Source organism: Euprymna scolopes, chromosome 27 (assembly GCF_053919585.1).
Source record: "Euprymna scolopes isolate OS-2025 chromosome 27, ASM5391958v1, whole genome shotgun sequence".
NCBI classification, from domain to species: domain Eukaryota; kingdom Metazoa; phylum Mollusca; class Cephalopoda; order Sepiida; family Sepiolidae; genus Euprymna; species Euprymna scolopes.
The window spans coordinates 91,086,150-91,105,473 of NC_136508.1; the positions used below are offsets into that span (position 1 = coordinate 91,086,150).

Genomic DNA, 19,324 nt, shown 5'->3' on the forward strand with positions numbered 1-19,324 from the left:
CAATCAGATTCCACTATAACTTTTCAAAAAAAAAAAAAAATTAATGGAGAGTGATTCAGGCTGCGGTTGGAAGACGGATTTAATGCTCTTACTGATGACGAAAAACAAAAGACTCAAATTCCAAGGGATTCCCTATTTTGGATTTTCATTTTCTTTCCAAAAGTTTTTTACCACTTATCAAGGCTCAAGTGTCACTTGAGGATAACGATTAATCAATATTAGGTAGTAGTTTAGTAATCGTTAATGGTGTAAGTTGAATAGAATTTCATTATTTAAGAAGACGGTTTAATAAGAATTTGTTTACATTGGACTTTAAGGCTACGATATTGTAGTCGGCCAGGAAGCATCCCAGCGGAACAGTGTTCTACAGATGGGAAGTTCTAGGAAATAAGCTTTATTCATGGAATCTGCATTTAGATTTATGCACAGACAGACAGCGAGGGAAATTGTTGATAGTGGTTGTAGTTAGTTGAGTGTTTTTTGTGAAAGTCTGACAAGAGGATACTATAGATTGGAGATCAGATAAGCACTTGCCATGAAAATAATGATAAAGCAGAGACAAACTCGCAATGCCTCTTCTGTGGAAAGCTAATAAATAAACAGTTCTTAGGATGTTTCAAGTGGTTTTACATTTCCCAATGTGGATTAGCCGACTTTCGAAATAAGAGTTTGGCCTAACCAGGCAGAACCCACAAATGAAACTGATACAGTATTTCAGCCAAGAGCCCCAAGGAATCTGATCTACCCAGAGAGGTACATCGGCCTAACTTCTTGGCAGCTCTGAATAAAATAAACTGTCTAAAACGTTCAGCTCTAACTCCCATTTTTAGTTCTCCTCCTCCTCCCCCTCCGGAAAGCTGGTTATGACCGCTTATCTTCCCATCTCCTGATGTGGCAATATATTTGTTTTATAATGAGGGCATGATTATAAAATATTGGAAGATTCTACTTATAGACAGGGGTGTTAGGAACTGAACAATCAAATGGTGCCGCGCCCTGCTAGCAAACAATCAGAAACCGGAATCACTCCACAAATATACAGAATGTCTTAAGAATTCTCACACAGTTGTTTGTCTTCATATGAGAACGAACTCCACTCAAGACTTCTTCGGATTAGCTAATTCTTCATCTTCGTGTTAGCTTTTACAATCCAAAGCTTCTCTGGATTGATACTGCCACTTGGTTTGGAGCAAGTTTTCTCTTCTATTCTGAAACTAAAGTATCTTACAACTCAAAACTTGGAATCTTTTTAACCCTGACTTATTCTGGTCTTATGTTATTTGTGACAATTCAACCACCCAGAGATCAGGAAACAACATCCAGATGGTGCCTATTCATTTTAGAGTTGAGTAAGTCAGAATGGAGGAGTTGGATAAGTTAGCACGGAATATATCAGCTCCAATGGGAAGTCGAGAATAGAGTTTATATAAAATGGACTTGGTATTTAGCAGTCTTGCAAAGAGAGACAATTGGAAGAAATAGATCAGAAGAGTGACAGACCTATTTGTCTCTATTAAAAAGGTATGTTTTTCCTTTGTCTGGACCAAGCGGACAAATATGGTTATTCATTGTTGTCTTGTGTTAACGATGACAATTCGACCACCCAGAGGTTGATCAAAAAACAACATTCAGATGGTACCTATTCATAAAGGTTTATCTTGAGCCTGTTCATGAAAATTACTTTCCCAAGCAAGTCGGTCCGAGCATGACTTCCTCGTTCAATAAAGTACTCATATTTTTAAACAAATAAAATATATCTTCAATTCTAGTCAGAGATGCAAATAACCTTTGGGAAATATATTTTTCCACAAAGGCCGATTCCAGCATACTCTCCCCATTCAAGGTAATACTTTTATTTATAAACAAAGAAAATATCTCTTGGGTGGTCTGACTTCGACTAGAGATATATTCAGTTCTTTGTGCAACTCACTCTCTTCCGATTCATATACACCAGCAAAACATGTAGCAAGCTACAGAGTGATTTTGTAGAATAGTCACTATTTCCTTAGCAATTTCTGACGAGAGTTCTTTGACAATGTAAACATATATACTTCATTATTTTACATGTAGCAAATATAATTTTCCACAAAACGTGCACAACCTTTAGTCTGTTTGGCACCACTGTTTACTTTGGCTGGCCGTACGTTGCTTCGACTTTGTGCTGAGTTCTTTCCTCACAATGGCTTGGTCTATGACTTCACCGTCTGGGAGTCAGGGTAAATCTGAAATTAACTGCCCCTTTAATTCGACAGGCAATAAACAAATAAAGACAAGCCAGTGGTCATTTTCTTATAAATTAAAAAATAATTATTCATGAAAGTTACAAGACTCTGAAGACTCTGATCATTCATAAGTTGTGACTAAATACAAATGCTTTGGGGGTTGGCAGCTTCCATTAGTAAAGTTATGGCAAATAACCCTAAGTCCAGGGAGTTGTCTCTACACAGTGTAGATTCATGGGCTTAGAATAAGGTGAGACTTAAGTCAGGGGTTTCTCTGTGACTGGTATGAAAATCCTAGGCGGCTAGCAGAATGTGTCTTAAGTCAGGGGTTCCTCTCTGACTGGTGTGAAAGCCTCAGGCAGTTGTCAAAGTTCTCGAGGCTATTTTTGCCCTTCATTATATTGAGAATCAAGTGAGCTTAACTCCACCTCCAATTCCCAGAATTCCATTTCACAATTCTATAAAACCAATCATAGGCAGTTTTTGTAAATTCTCAAGCTCTAGAAATTTTTTCTTCTTTTCTATCTTAATCTGCATCTCTGACTGCCACTTCTGACAGAGGGTTCATTGCTTTCACTTCATTGGGACTCTACCTTTCACCATCACTCATGTGGGAGGGCCCATCCATCATTTGCATAACCAAGGGGGGTTTTCCAAGTGCCATTCCGTATGAGTAAAAAATAAATAATTTGGTTCTCTTTTGGGGGTTGATCAAGTTCCCCCGGACAATAATTAATAGACACTTAACTTTGAATCCACCATCTTGCTTTTCCTTATCCAAAGAAACTCATAACCTCTGACCTATATTTCGGGTGACCCAATAATAATTTTTGACTACCCAGAATTTGATTAACTGCCTTTTCTTTACAGAGGTGGCCTATTCAGATAAACGTATCAAATCACAAAAAGGCGACATTTCTGACATTTTATTTTTTTTAGATATCTTTGTATTGGAACATCACGTTTTCAGCTAGTGTTCTTTTTTTAATGGCCATTTATCTCAACAGAAATTACCATGAAAGAAAACAGATTTCTTCTTTATCAATATCCACAAATAAATGTGTGTATTAAACTGATACCATTTCCTTACATTATCATCAATATCATCCCCACCATTGCCACCACCATCATCAACATCATCATCGTCATCATCAACGGTTAATATACTGCCTTCTGATATCTTCAAATTATTTACTATCTTATGCAACTTGAATTTATGATTGACTAAAACCAGTTTGTGGACTTTTTTGTTTTCCAGGACAACTGTTGAATTTAGACAACTTGAGCATTCAGCATCATTTGTATCTGTCACCATGTCTTGAAATGTTTCCTTTAAACATGTTCCAGCTCCCCTAAGGACGGTCAGCGAATCTGACACATAACACACCCACGACTACTAGACGAGTCATGGGCTGTTAAGTAAATAAGCATTATGGGATCTGAGGACAATAGTCCGTTAAATAATCTGTTAAATAACATGTCACCTCATAACCATTGTTTCAGCAGAACAGATGTCAAATAACTTATATGAAGCCACTACTCTGCTTGAACAGTATATTTTCCCATGAGAAAATAATGCTTTATAAACACACGAAATTCAGATTTTTCCACTACAACAGTAGCTCCACTTAAATAATTAATTTGTAAACTAATAATCAAATTAGGCTCAAATTTTGATACATCATAAATGAAGGTTAGTACTTTATAAAATCATATAGATTTTTTTATCTGTGATAACATCTATACGGCAAGCCCGGGATTTATTGAGTAATGTGTTAGGTGTTGGAGTCAGAATTTTTTAAATCATTGGAGTCAGAGTTGGATGTTGTATCTTGCAACTCCATAATCCTGGTTTAAACCCACGAAACCACTACTGTGCTTGAACAGTATACTTTCCACTCAGAAAGCAATGTTTTATAAACAATGTTTTAACCCTACTAAATCAACCCAAAGCAAGAGCAAGTCTTTTAAATACAAGCAAAAAAGGTTTCTTGTGAAATTATTCTTTTTTCTTATCAAACTAAAAACTGAAATAGAAAATGTTCTTTAAATGATTTCACTGCAGAAAATGAAAAGATAATTTATATTATTCAGGTTAGACGGAGCACTAGTCTTATCTTAGTGTTATATGGAGCACTGCCGGGGCAACGCCAAGTAACCTGAACGATTATTATGATCGTTGTTGATGTTTGGAAAATAGAATGTAAGAAAATATGTATCGAGACGAAGTAGGTTCTCTCTCCTCTGATCTTGATCACGTTGTACAATGGGGAAAGGAGTGGCTGGTTACTTTTAATGCATCTAAAACCAAGCTTCTATCTTTACATCATCAACGTTCTGATCCCCATCTGGCATCAACTAAAATGAATGGCTCTTGTCTTGGGGAGGCCTCAAGTTTTGACAGGCTTCTGGGCTTGACCTTTACTCCTGATCTTAAATGGAATACGTACATCAAATCTGTTGCCAAGGCCGCTGGAAAAATGGTCGGATCCTTCTATCGATCCAGTAGATATCTCACTGCTGATGTAATTCTCTATCTATATAAGAGCCAGATACGTCCAACGATGGAATAATGTTGCCACATATGGGCAGGAGCTGCTAGAAAAGACTTGTCCTGCCTTGATAGGGTTCAAAATAGACTCCATGGCCTGGTGGGAGATGTCCTTTTCTCTTCGCTGCAACCTCTATCTCACAGAAGACATCAATAATTCCCCCCACTCTTTATCTGTGCCTAAACCTAAACATAGATTCCATTATCAAAGCTTCTTTCTTAGAACTGCACGCCTGTGGAATATAGTTGTCTTCAAGTCCAACGTGAACAAGTTTCTGATGAGCCTTAAGTTAACAAATTTACCGAACTTCCATTACTATCGATTACTATATTGTCCTTTTGACTACTCTACACTCTTTAACCCTTATCCTTGAGTGGGCTATCGGCCTTGATAAGTGGCGACGCCTATGTAAAAATAACAGTAGGTATTTTACAAAGAAAATTATTTACAGTAGAAATGTAACACAGGAATATTAAAACAAACAGGAATGTTAACTAAATGACTACAAAGAAAGTTTTGTTAACTTATATGGAACGGCTCTTCAAAAACTTGTTTACGTTAGACTTGATGACAATCATATTGTAGTCAGCTGGAAAGCAGAAAAACGGAAGACAATTCCATAGGCGTGCAGTTCTAAGAAAGAAGCTTTGCTCATGGAATATACGTTTATGTTTAGGCACAGATAAAGTGTGGGGAAATTAGTGGTAGTGTTTTCTGCTAGACGGGTGTTTCTTGTGAAAGTTTGGCGAGGGGGACCATAGATTGGAGCTCAGCCGAGCACTTGCCATGAAAATAACGATAAAGCAGAGACAAAGTCGCAACATCTTTTCTGTGATAAAGAGGTTCATAGATAAAGAGTTTTCTATTCACTGATCTACGTTTCTTTTAAATTTCAGTATATATGTGACCAGTCGTTCTTATTTTATATAATGTCGAACGCCCTGGCACTCTTATGTCCCGCTTTCTGTGCTTCTTTCTCTTTGTGCACGAGAGGAAAATCAATTATTCTCGTAATTTTTTAGATAAACAAAATATGTGACAAAGATGGATTAGTTGATGACGTAATGAGATGGTTTAGAAATGTAGTCAGAAATTTAGAGTAGGGTTAGTCAGAATGGAGGAGTTGGACAAGTTAGCACGGAATATATCAGCTTCAATGGAAAGTCCAGAATAAAATTTATATAAAATGAACTTGGTATTTAGCGTTCCTGCGAAGAGTGACAATTGTTTCAGGACTGCAAGAAACAGATCAGAAAAGTGAAAGACCTATTAGTCTCCATGAAAAAGGTATGTTTTTCCTTTGTCTGGATCAAGTGGACAAATATGGTTATTCATTGTTGTAAAAGATTGTCCCATGTACATATGTTTGTTACAATGTGAACAAAGTTATGGAAACGCCCACACATCTATACTAACACGCATATCACACGTACGTTTATATACAACCATTCCCGCTATATAACATTAGTTATTATATTCATGACATTTCGGCCGATGTAACCTCTGATCTCTTTCAGGTGCATCTTTTCTAATTTTGGAACTTTTTGAACTTGTGGACCTTCTTGTCAAATTATGAAACATAAAAACATATTAAAAACAGAAAATCTTTGTTTGAATCGTAATTATTTTTATTGTTTAATTTCAGTCTACTGGAAATTTGCGTTGTGGTATTTCGGTATTTTACTCGTTGATACTGGCATCCTGCTCTTTCTGTGGACAATAAATTGGAAATTTGTTTCAATAGGTATGTTATGGTACTACCGATTTTCCAACCATCACCCTCCAAACGGGATGAACCCAAACCTTTGTTACCTGTCTTCTAAACGAATAAGTGTAAACATCTTAAATTTATCACCATCAATTAGGATCATTATTTAGATCAACAACATTGTATTTTTAAATATTGTATAGGGTGGACAAACAGTTACTGAACGGGTTGGATCTTTAATATATCCTTTATTTTTTATGATATCTTTCTGTAATTTTAACACAATCTGATTGACATTGGGAATTGATTTTTAAAAATGCAAATTTCACACAATCTTTCTTTATGAAAAATAATGTTTTTTGACTGTTGCCTATTACTAGTTGCCTACTACAAGTCTCTCTCTCTCTCTCTTTCTCTCTCTCTTTCTCTCTCTCTTAGACTTCTACTCTAATAGATTCTTCCCCTAGACTGCTAGTCTTTGGAATTCCCTCCCTATTTCTTGCTTTCCTGATTCCACTAACATGCAGAAGTTTAAATGTAATGTGAACAAATAACTTACTATTCAACTCCCTACAAGCTTCTGTTAGAGATTATCTCAAATAATAGCTCCTTGCATCGAAGTGGGAATATGCCTCGTTTAGGGTGAAGAAGAGTAAAAAATGTTTGATGTTATATATTTGCAATTTTGTTGTCCTATTATATGCTGAAATGTGAGAAAACTCACATTTAAAATCCATTATCTCATTCTCGTATCATTTCTCTCCATGCAACGCATGTCCTCGACCCTCGCTTACTTTTTGTTGTCACTTTTCCAGTATTTTTACCATTCTTTGTGCTGTTCAGTTGCAAAAACATTGCAGTGCTTTACTTCGGCTTGTATTTGAGAGAAAATCGTAAGTAAATGATTTTTTTTGTTCTTATTTCTTTTTTAACTTTACTGATCGAGACGTTATATGAGACGTTATCTTATATGAGACGTTATCTTATAGTGCGGACATCGGTGAAGCATAATTTTTTGTAAATAGAGAAGGACAGACACTGCTATAAAATAGAAAAGTATATACTCTGCTTTAAAATAAACTTGGGTATACATTGCTATGGCAAAAGTGTCTTATTATTAGGACTATGATAACAGCATGTTCTTTTCATTGCTCTATATAAAAGCATATAAGATCTCAAAACTGATGAGGATTGGCTGAAGAAAGCTTGATATGGATATCTAAAACGGTCCTAATTATCGGGCTTGAAACCGACGGTACCAATGTCTTATCTCATCTAACAACTTTCTGTACACAAAATACAAAATATAAAAGCATACAAGATATCAACGAATACATACTCGAGAATCAAAACAATGAAAAGAATATGCTGTTGTCCTAGCCCTAGTTATTACTATGAGGGTTATACCACAAGTAATGTCTCCTATTTTTTTTATTTCGTCTGAATAGATCAGAGTAGATTACAAATCACATTGTTATGATCACTGAACTTATGCATTCATGATCTGAAAGTTTAATCTCTTTGAAGCAGATATTGATGGTCTGAGACTCTAAAAAAGCAACTTGATGTGCGTCAGAAGCAGAGATGCGTCATTGAATTCCTGGTAAAAATGTATTGAAAATGGTGGTGACTATGTAGAAAAATAAATTCTAAATCACAAAAGGTTACTCGCTTTAATGGTACTACTCTTGTCTTCCTAGCTCTTCAACTTTTTAATAAAAAAATAGGAGGCTTTACTTTTGGAGCGATCCTTATATAAATTAAGAATTGAATAGACTTCTAGGAGCAAAGTGTTGTACCTGTTGTTGTGGACGTTGTTAAATGCTGTCAACCACATCGAGAAAGACAAACATAGCGGATGAACAACAATAAAAGAAAGAACGCCTACCAAAATATGTAACTTACAAACCACGTTAATTTATTACATGCGACTGGTAAAAGACCTGTTTATAAGAAGAGAATAGGGGGAGAGAAATCTCCACATACCAGATGACCTACCAGGTGAAAAGAAGCTGAGAAAGAAAAAGAGAGGAAGGAAGTTGATATCGCCACCTACCGGTTTAAACATGCAACTCTGGAAATAAGGAGCGATAACCATATGTGTCTCCAACTTGATGGTGTTGTGCACTGTGCCCATGTGTGTGCGAGGTAGGCTTGAATAGCAGTTTCACAACACGTCTCTATACTGTTTTGTTCTTTGTCTGTTTTATTCTCGTTCAGTGAAGAAGCGATTTTTTTAAAAGCAACTTTACACAATTTTTGTCTCAATCCAGAGGGACCTTTTGTGGGAGGCTGGGTTTACTTCCACATTAAAATCCGACCTTGTGGGGAGGCAAGTAAATTCATATAGATGTTTCTATTGTGTAAAGAAGCGCTTTATTATTAAAATCGGCGAACTGCTTACAATGCTTTACATTAAACATTAAATAAGAACGGTTGTAAATAAAAAAAACATTGAAGTCGGTATTGTATCTCTGCTTATATATAAAAGACATCTGTGTGTTTGTTTCCTATGGACACCAAAACGCGTTCGTTTCCTACGGCGTTCGTTTCTTATGAACACCAAAATGGCTAAGCCAGTTTTCTTTTTAATTTCAAGTATTTTTATGGGTTTTTTTTATCGGAATGCCTCCAATAAGTTAACGCTCTTATACAGCCCAACATCACATGTACATTTGAGGCTTTATCACCCGACAAGCAGAAGGACCCAACATATAAAATCAACAGTAGGAATTTCCACAGGTAGTAATAATAAATGCTAAAGACGTCTTCTTTTTTGTAAATTAAGATTTGTCATAATGGTTAGAGCGCCAACTAATGGACGGGGAGACCCGGGTTCAATCCTCGGTTGTATCATGCCAAAGAGTAAAAAATCGTACTTGATGACCTCTTGCATTACATGTACACAACTAGCCAACTAGTTGATGGTCTGCAGCAAAAATAGAAAACCAGTTTTCATCGAACGGGAATGGAATCATGTCATCTTTTCCATGGTAACAATTTTATCATTTCACCCTAACCCTAACCCTAACCCATTAGTAGATATTTTAGATCCTTACATCAAATAGCTCCATATCTTGTCTGGAGCTATGTACATGAAAATGGATTTGCTTATTTTGTTATGAATTAAATGTAATAAACTGTTTTCTTATTAATACAAACATTTCGACTTTCTATTCCATTTCAGGGGGATTGATTAACATGCATTCACCGAAAACTTATAGCAGAACCAGCATTAACACGTCAACTGAACGTGCTGTACAGACGTCTCTGCCACAAGCCCCCAATTCAACTACAACAACTCCAACGAAAACCGAAACACAATAACAACCATAATAAATGACAATCGCAACAAATCAAATGACAATCGCAACAATACCTACAAAAATAACAATTTCAACAAGCTAAATGAATACAACTACAACACACAACAAAAAAAAAAGAAAACAATTTTAACAAGATGACAACTGCAACAACACCCCACCCAAATACACATAATTTCAACAAGTCAAATGACAACCACGAAAACATAATTCCAATAAGACAACCGCAACAACACCTCCAAAGAAAACAATTCCAAAATACCTAATGACAATTACAACAATATGCATCCAAAATCAATTACGATAAGCAAAATAACAATTACAACACCCAAAGAACAATTCCAACAAGCTAAATGACAGCAGCAACAACCCACCAGAAAACAATTCCAACATAAAAATGACAACCGCAAAAACACCTCCCAAAAAATTCAAACAAGCAAAATAACAACCACAACTACACCACCAAAAATAATTCCAACATATCAAATTACAGTCGCAATAACACCACCTACAAATAATTTCAACAAGAAATATAACTACGACAACAACACCCAAAACACAATTCCAACAAGCTAAATGACAACTGCAACAACACCACAAACAATTCAAACAAGCAAAATACTAACCACAACAACACCCAAAAAAAACAATTCAATCAAGTTAAATGACCACTTCAACAACAACACCAACAAATAATTCCAACAAGCAAAATAACCACAAAAAAAAATTCAACAGGCAAAATGACAGTCACAACAATACCCCTAAAAAAAACAATTCCAACAAGCTAAATGAGAGCCCCAACAACACCACCAACAAATAATTCCAACAAGAAAAAATATAACCACAACAACACTAAAAAACAAATCCAATAACCCAGATAACAACCGTAACACCACCCAAAAACTATTATAACAAGCAAAATGACCACTACAACACCACTAAAACAATTCCAACAAGCCAAATGACAACCGCAACACCCCCCTCAAAAAATAATTCCAACAAGCTAAATTATAACCGCAACAACACCACCCAAAAACAATTCTAATGAGCAAAATGGCCACGACAATACCCTCCCCCCAAAAAACAATTCCAACAAGCAAAATTACAACCGCAATAAACCACCAATAAGCAATTCTAACAAGCAAAATGACAATCGCAAAAAAACTTTAATTACCTGAACATTTCTGAATTAAAATGAAACTAAAAAATTCTAATAATATAAAATTAAACATTAATTATCTAAACATTTTTTGATTTAAAATAAATTTAAGAAAATTGTAATAACACAAAATAAAACATTAATTATCTGAATATTAATTGAATTTAAATAAAATTAGTAAAATTCTAAAAACACAAAATAAAACATATATTGAATTAAAATAAAATCAACAAAAATTCGTTTTCTCCAAAAAATCACACATACTTCAATAATGACTGCACAAAACAATTCATTAATTGTAAAAGTCATACATTTTAATAGAATGACAAGTTTAATTAATTTCACAATATCTTAATTTTATTTCAATTTAATAAATATTCAAATAATTAATATTTATTGCATTGTATTACTTTAGTTTATTTGTTTTGTTTGGACTAAAAGTTATGCGAAACATTTTCGGATTTAAAGAAATTTTATTTTATTAGATTTAAATCATACATTTTTTTTTCCAGAATTTTCTTAATTTAAAAGGAATTCTTAAAAAATCGAAACAAGAAAATTGTAAAAAAAAAATATATACAAGACACAAGTTCCGAATAAACTCCTATAAATTACATTAATTAACTCGACCCCACGTTATAATTTAAATGTAAAATAATTTAAATGACAAATGCAACCCCCCCCCCAAACAACAATTCCAACAAGCCAAATGACAACTACAACACCTCCTAAATAAACCATACCAATAAGCTCAATTGACAACTACACCCCCCAAAAGAAATGAATCCCAAAAATGTAAATGAAAACTACAACAAAACCCCTCCCAAAATATTATCCTAACATGCTAAATGACAACTACAACAACATCTTCCAAAAGAAACTAATCCAAACAAATTACAACTGCTACAAACCTGAAAACAATCCAACCAAGCTACATAATAACTGCCATCCTCTAAAAAAAAACCCAACAATTCCAACGAACCAAATGACAACTGCAAAACATCCCCTAAAAACTGCGCTTTCTCCCCACAATAAAACAATCCCAATAAGACAAATTACAACAGCAATAACACTCCATAAAAACAATTTCAACAAGCCATATGAACACTCCAACAACAACCTTAAAAAAATTCCAACAATCCAAATGATAACCGCAAAACCACCTCTTCACAGAACCAATTCCAACACCCTTCATAATAACTGCAACAACACCCGCCCCCCCAAAAAAAAATTACAGGCCAAATGACAACTGCATCAACACCTTCTGAAAAGAACAAACTCAACAAGCCAAATGATAACCGAAATAATACTTACCCCCAAAACCAATCCCAACAAGCCTAATGACAACCATAATAACACCTCAGAAAATCAACTACAACAAACCAAATGATAACCGCAACAACGCCCCCAAGAAACAATTCCACCAAGCCAAATAACACCGGCAAGAACCCCCTCAAAGAAATCAATCCCAACAAACTAAACGACAACTGCAACGACACCAAGACAATTTCAACAACTCAAATTACAACTGCGATAGCAACTCCAACAACCCATACAATAAATCCATCCACAACATAAACATGTATCCTATCAACAACTCGAATAGTCGAAATGACAACACCAACAGAAACCCTAACAACCCAAGCAAAACCAACAGGATGAGCTAAAAACATCCCCACGCAAACAAATAGAACCCAACAACAGCAACCTTTTTGGAGAGCTACATTAATAAGCCGATTTTGAAAATAAATATCTAAATATGTCTCTCTCCGCCAACCCCCTCCCCACTTAAAATAAATTGTTCTTTGCATTAAAAAGCAGACCCCGTGTCTTATTTTGCTCTGATGAGAAATAAAGTAAATTGCAACTTTTTTTTATAAAAAATAATTTCTAAAAAGATTTGTGAGTAAAATAGGTATTTTTACGGGTATTTTCATTTGTTTGTGCAGAGAAAAAATGTAAACATTTATATTATGTAAAATTTACACAATTAAAAAAATATGCGGTGCCTTCAATAAGTTTCCAGACTATTTTTACACAAGCATTATAATTGTCGTAGACTCTTGAAAATTCAGTATGTTATTGTTATAGATCTTATGAGATGACTGACCAATTTTTATGATTTCAGGTTCAAATTAACAGCCACAGCAGGAATTGAAATACACTCCACTAAAACCTGATTATCACAACTGGTGAATTTCAAAAATGCAATCTGGACTTGAGGACACTTTAGAAGAACAATATGCAATAAAATTCTGTTTTAAATTTGAAAAAAAAATACCACAGAAACGTATGGAAGGGTTCAGACTTTCTTTGGATCATTTTGCATGAAGCGAACATAAGTTTTGGAGTGAGTCTGTAAGGAATGACGAGAGGTGTGGCAGGAGTAAGGAAATCAGAACACCAGAGTTGATTGGCCAAATAAAGAATTTCATGGATAAGGACATAAATGTGTCTATAGACAATAAGTGCATAGTTTGATGTCAGTGTGGGAACTGTACACACAATTATTTGCGAGGAACTGAAGATTTGCGCAAAGTTTGTCTCAGTGGTGCTCAAAGAATATCAGAAAGAAAGACGTTGTCATAGGCATAAAGACAGTTCCTCACTCTTTCTATAGCTCAGACCTTGCTGTCTGTGACTTTTGGTTATTCCTTAAGCTCAAGGAAAACCTTAGAGGCTTCTATTACCAGGCAGTTGAGGAGATGAAAGAGACTGTGATGAGGGTTATTGACATGCTCACACAAGAAGACTTCTAGGGGCCTTCAATAAGTTGTTGGAATGTTACAAAAAGTGCATTGCAACCGGAGGAGATTACTTCGAAGGGGACTAGAATTTCATTTGTTTACTATCAATAAAAGTGTCCATGCAAAAAAAGTCTGGAAACTTATTGAAGACACCTTGTATGTTTGTTATTTTTTTTAAAGTTGAAAAGAGATGATCATGAGATGATCAAACATGTAAAATAAAAACAATTTTCAGTATTCTTTATGAATTTCCTCAATAAATTTTCATTTTATTATACATATATATATAGATATTGCTGAACTATGTTGAAATTAAAAAACTTACATTTTTTTCTTTTTTATAACTTTTGTTTATTTCATCCTGGATTTTTTTCATTAAAACCGTTTCGTTAGTGGGATGGTAATTTATGATTTATGGTTCCAACTCGTCAGGTGATGTTTCCATTTGATGTTAACAACAAAAGGTTGTTTTTTACATGATGAGTGTTTAGGGGAAAAAAATTCCATCGCCGGGCTGCTACATGTCAGCATTCTTGTGTCTTATGCTTATGGGGTTATATATATATATATATATATATATATATATATATATATATATATATATATATGGGGTTATATATATATATATGTATATATATGGGGTTATATATATATATATATATATAAAAGTAAAATTATCTGTCTGTCTGTGTATGTGTGCGTCTGTATGTGTATACATTTCCCTACCAAACTACTCTTTCAATTTTTAGTCTACAGACTTGAGATTTGACATAAAGGGTATTGAGATTTGGGAAAATATTTTTAATCGGTTTTTCGTCAGAAATTTGGCAGTCAAGGGATCAAAGTTCAATGATTTGACCTTTGAAGACTCTGCCAAACTCTTGCGCCAATTTTGGGTCTAAACAGTTGAAGGTTTAGATGTAGGTTACTTGGACATGGATCAAACTTTTTAATCTTATTGTAGCCCAAAACAATAAATGTTAACGGGTTAAAATTGGGGTCAAAGTTAAAAATAAGTTTGACCTCTGCGGTCTCTACCAAATTACTCAGCCAATTTTTAGTCTAAACATTTGACATTTTACATAAAGTGTATTCAGACATAGGGCAAGCGTTTTAATCGGTTTGGGCCGAAAATTTGGCTGCTAAGGGGTCAAAGTTCAAAAGATTTGACCTTTTGTGGTCTCTAGCTAACTATTCAGCCAATTTTGGATCTTAACATTTGAAATTTTACATAAGGGGTATTTAGACATGCAGCAAGCTTTTAATGAGTTTTGAGGCGAAAATTTTACTGCCAAGTCTTGAAAGAGTTGACCTTTGCAGACTCTACCAAACTCCTCCGCCAATTTTAGGTCTAAACACTTGAAATTTTAGATGTAGATTACCTGGGCATGAGTCAAACGTTTTAGTATATATATATATATATATATATATATATATATATATATATATATATATATATATATATGCACATAAAGTTCTGAACAGTACATAGGGCCCGAGCAAAGCCGGATTGAACTACTAGTATATATATATATATATATATATATATATATATATATATATATATATATATATATACAGAGATAGATAGATAGATAGATATATTAATATTCTTTATTAATATAGGAAGATTGTATACCAAAGTGATAGTTAGAAAGATTGCCTTTTAGGACTGGACCGAATCAGATCGACCTAAAAATTGAGACACTGAGCAAGGCAGACTATAATTCTCGGGTTTACCCTCTGTCATAATATTCAATTGTGTATAAACGATCAATTGACAAAACACCTGAATACAGGTAAAGCAGGAAGTTTTAAAATTTAAAAAAAATAAAGAAAAATTATGACAGGAAAAAAAACCCACAAAAAGAAAACTAAGTTTCTTTCATTTTTTTTATTCATCATAATCCGATTGGCAACCACATTACCCACTTAAGATGAAGCTTAAATGATTGAACAATCAAAACAAAGTAAGTTTCTAATTTTTTTCTGCGTTGATTTTAATTTTTGCGTTAAATTTTATACTTCAATATTAAAAAAGGTACTTGTTAAGATAAAATCGACAGAGCGATTAAAAAACATTTCGTTTAAGCAAAAAGAAAACAATATTACGTACGTAACTGTCATGTCGAGAATAGTAATACATTCAAGAATTACGAAAATTTATCGAGTAGAAAGTTATTTAGAGTTAAAAGTAATTTTACTGAAAATTGGGTAAAATTGCATTTTAAAGTAGACAATGAAGAGTCCATACACAGGGAACATAACTCGGAACATAAGGCTTAGATTACACCTATATTTGTAATCTATAACGATAGACGTTTTTTTGTTTGTTTACTTAAAACACAATAGCAGTTGTTCTACTCGACGAATTTTCGTTATTGTTGGATATATTAATATTATCGACATGCCAATTAAGTACGTAATATTGTTGTTGCTTAAAACGACATGTTTTAAAAAATCGATCTGTCGATTAACAAGGACAAAAAAGAACTATGTGTAGGAATGTTATGGTTAAATTTACATATTTATTTTTACATGGAACCCATATCGTGCTGAATTCATTCACATAAATAGAAGCCAAACGTAAATGTAAAAGTTCTTTTATTGTTCCTATTTACAATGCCTCCCCACGGGACAGAGTTAGACACCAGGGTCGTTTTTTAACGTGGAGAAAAGGAACAAAAATAAAATTGTCTCAGTCGTGAAGGATTTCTCCTCCACTGACAAAGAACAAGAAATTGAAGTGTAGCATCTGAAGAACAGATACTACACTTTGATCTTGTTTATATATTTTATTGAGAAAGAAAAAATTGAACATAAAAAACGTACAAAAAATTCAATTCAACAAAATTAGGCACAAGGCCCCACAAGAAATTGGGAGGGGGAGGGTACAGGGTCTTTTTGACTATGTAACAGATGAGACTTTGAAGTCTTACTCTTGACTGGCAACATTTACCAAAATACCTCAATCACTCTGTGGATCCTAATCTAACTAATAACCCCAGCGTTCAATGTAAAATTTAACTATGTACAATTTGTATATTCATTTCTGTATGTTGTGTGTGCATTTTTTTTTTTTTTTTTTTTTGTGTATGTGTGAGAAAATAAAGTTCGATTTCATTAGAAAGAGTTCTTGAATTAATTGGCATAAAATGTTCGTGGAGGGGGAAAAAACTAATGAAAATGTTCATTTCAAAAATAAGGAAAAAACTACTAATGTGTTGTTAGTAAGACCCCCCTGTACTATTCTATGTGGCTAGATCCCCCACTGTTTTCCGGGGAACCGAAAACAAGCAGAGCATCCCTAATGGGGTTTGGGGAAGTCGCCTTAATGGAGGTGGGAGAAAATAAAGCAACGGATGGAGGGGGTAGGAAGGTGACCTCTGAGTAGGGGGATGACCGGGGGCATCAGAAAATAAAGATGAGGAGCAGGGGGGTTGGGCAGACTCAGAGGTTCTCTAATACCAAAAAATAAAATCAGGAACAGGATCTCATTTGTACCACCAGTCAAGAGTTACTTTACTGAACTTATAATGCTAACCTAGGTGGGATGGGTTCCGTAGGACCCAGCACCGCCCATGCCATGCCTAAGGAGGGAACACGTATTGAAACTTGGCTCCTCGACGGATGCACAAACTAGTGCTGTGCACCCACCTCTTGTCAAATTCCACTCTAGGCAACCTCTTCCAATCGCATCTGATCTTTACTTTAAGCAAATGTTTAAAGTAAACGATCAGATCCCGATCAGGAACAGATGTCCCTTCGCGGACCAACTTGAGGCGCGTGATCCAAATGGTCATGCGCGCTACTGCTAGGATCGCCAGGAAAACCAAACTTTCCTCCCTGGGGAACGGCGGCTCCATGTTGTACACAAAAGTTCCTACGTCGAGATCAAGCGGACACTCGGCATCGATGCGAGCTGTTACCCCCTCGACGTACTTTAATAGGGGCTGTATCCGGCTTCAACTAAAAAACGCGTGCTCGATTGTTTCGGGCTCGCGTTCGTCACAGCACAGACAGAAGCGCCTGGTATGTTCTTTATACCGGAAAAGTTCGTACAAGTTCGTACACTTTGATCTTGTCCCGAAGGCCAAGAATGTTAAAAGTTCTTTTATTGTTATTGTAGATAAATTCGAAAAATGAAATATTGAATTGTCATGTCGCAGTAATGAAAATATTCAAAAATTACGAAAAACGATGAGATAGAAAATTAATTATTAATAAAAACAGTTTTCGAAAAAAAAAAATTCAAGTGCCTATATAAACTAATAGTATTAAGTCAAGGGAAGTAATTCAGTCGGTCTTTAATGGTGGATGTCACACAATCATCTATTCGTACAAAGTACATGTAATAATGCAGGATGATTAGGTAGATTGCTTATTGTTGAAATTGATGGCAAATGTTTACGTACTTTCCACTTTAACAATCACCTTAAATATGATGACTTATACAAGTTTTGGGGGATGCTGAAAAAGAATATCGTATTTAAATTTGCCTCAAACAAGTACTTTTCCAGACATTAAGCAATGAGCTATGTGACATTTGCCCTTAAGATCGCACATTACTGCTTCAAAAAGTGGGGAATCAGTTTTCTATAGTAACTAGCTGTTCAGCCCGGCTTTGCTTGGGCCCTGTGTACTGTGCATACCTTTATGTGCATATGTACTTTTATATTAAAATGTTTGACTCATTTCCAGATAACCTACATCAAAAATTTCAAGTGTTTAGACCCAAAATTGGCGGAGGAGTTTGGTAGAGTCTGCAAAGGTCAACGTGTTCACCTTGGATCTATTGGCAGCCAAATTTTCGTCTGAAAACTGATTAAAAACCTTGCTGCATGTCTGAATACCTTTTATGTAATTTCAAATGTTTAAACCCAAAATTGGCTGAATAGTTTGTTAGAGACGGCAAAGGTCAAATCTTTTAAACTTTGACTACTTGGCAGCAATATTTTCGGCCAAAACCGATTAAAAAGCTTGCCCTACGTCTGAATAAACTTTATGAAAAATTTCAAATGTTTAGACCAAAAATTGGCTGAGTAATTTGGTAGAGATCGCAGAGGTCAAATTGTTTTAAACTTTGACCCCAATTTTGACCCGTTAACATTTATTGTTTTGGGCTCAAATACAAATTAAAAAGTTTGATCAACGTCCAAGTAACCTACATCTAAAATTTCAAGTGTTTAGACCCAAAATTGGTGGAGGAGTTTGTTAGAGTTTTCAAAGGTCAAATCGTTGAACTTTAACCCCTTCACAGCCAACTTTCTGACGAAAAACCGATCAAAAAGATTTTCCCAAATCTCAATACCCCGTATGTCAAATCTCGTGTCTGTAGACTGAAAATTGACAGAGTAGTTTGGTAAGGAAATGTACACACACACACAGATACACACGTACATGCACATAGACATTTTCATTTTTATAGATATACTGGCATGGGTGCCCGGCGTTGCCCGGGTGTTTGGAGGTGTATGCTGAGCAAAAAAAAAAAAGGTCAATTTTTTTAATTTGAACCTTATTATGACCCCTTAAAATTTATTGTTTTCGGTTCAAGTGGAGTTATTAAGTAAGATCCATGTTCACCGAACCTATATCTAAAATTTCAAGTGT

At 34.8% G+C, this 19,324-nt stretch overlaps 2 protein-coding genes across 4 annotated transcripts in view; both read left to right on the forward strand.

The window, feature by feature from the left end:
* LOC145248976 (uncharacterized) overlaps nt 1-13,863 on the forward strand; it is a 54,499-nt gene extending 40,636 nt beyond the window's left edge. For all 3 annotated transcript variants that reach the window (XM_080110790.1, XM_080110791.1, XM_080110792.1), the window contains exons 7-9: nt 6,420-6,518; nt 7,298-7,375; nt 9,670-13,863. In XM_080110790.1, coding sequence (XP_079966916.1) covers nt 6,420-6,518; nt 7,298-7,375; nt 9,670-9,809 — 317 coding nt within the window. In that variant the 3' untranslated portion in view covers nt 9,810-13,863. The remainder of the gene's footprint in view (nt 1-6,419; nt 6,519-7,297; nt 7,376-9,669) is intronic.
* A 1,678-nt stretch (nt 13,864-15,541) lies between these two features.
* The window catches only part of LOC145248977 (uncharacterized), a 28,252-nt gene continuing 24,469 nt past the window's right edge, over nt 15,542-19,324 (forward strand). Inside the window, exon 1 of the mRNA XM_080110793.1 lies at nt 15,542-15,681. The gene's annotated coding sequence lies outside the window, so the exon portion shown is untranslated. The remainder of the gene's footprint in view (nt 15,682-19,324) is intronic.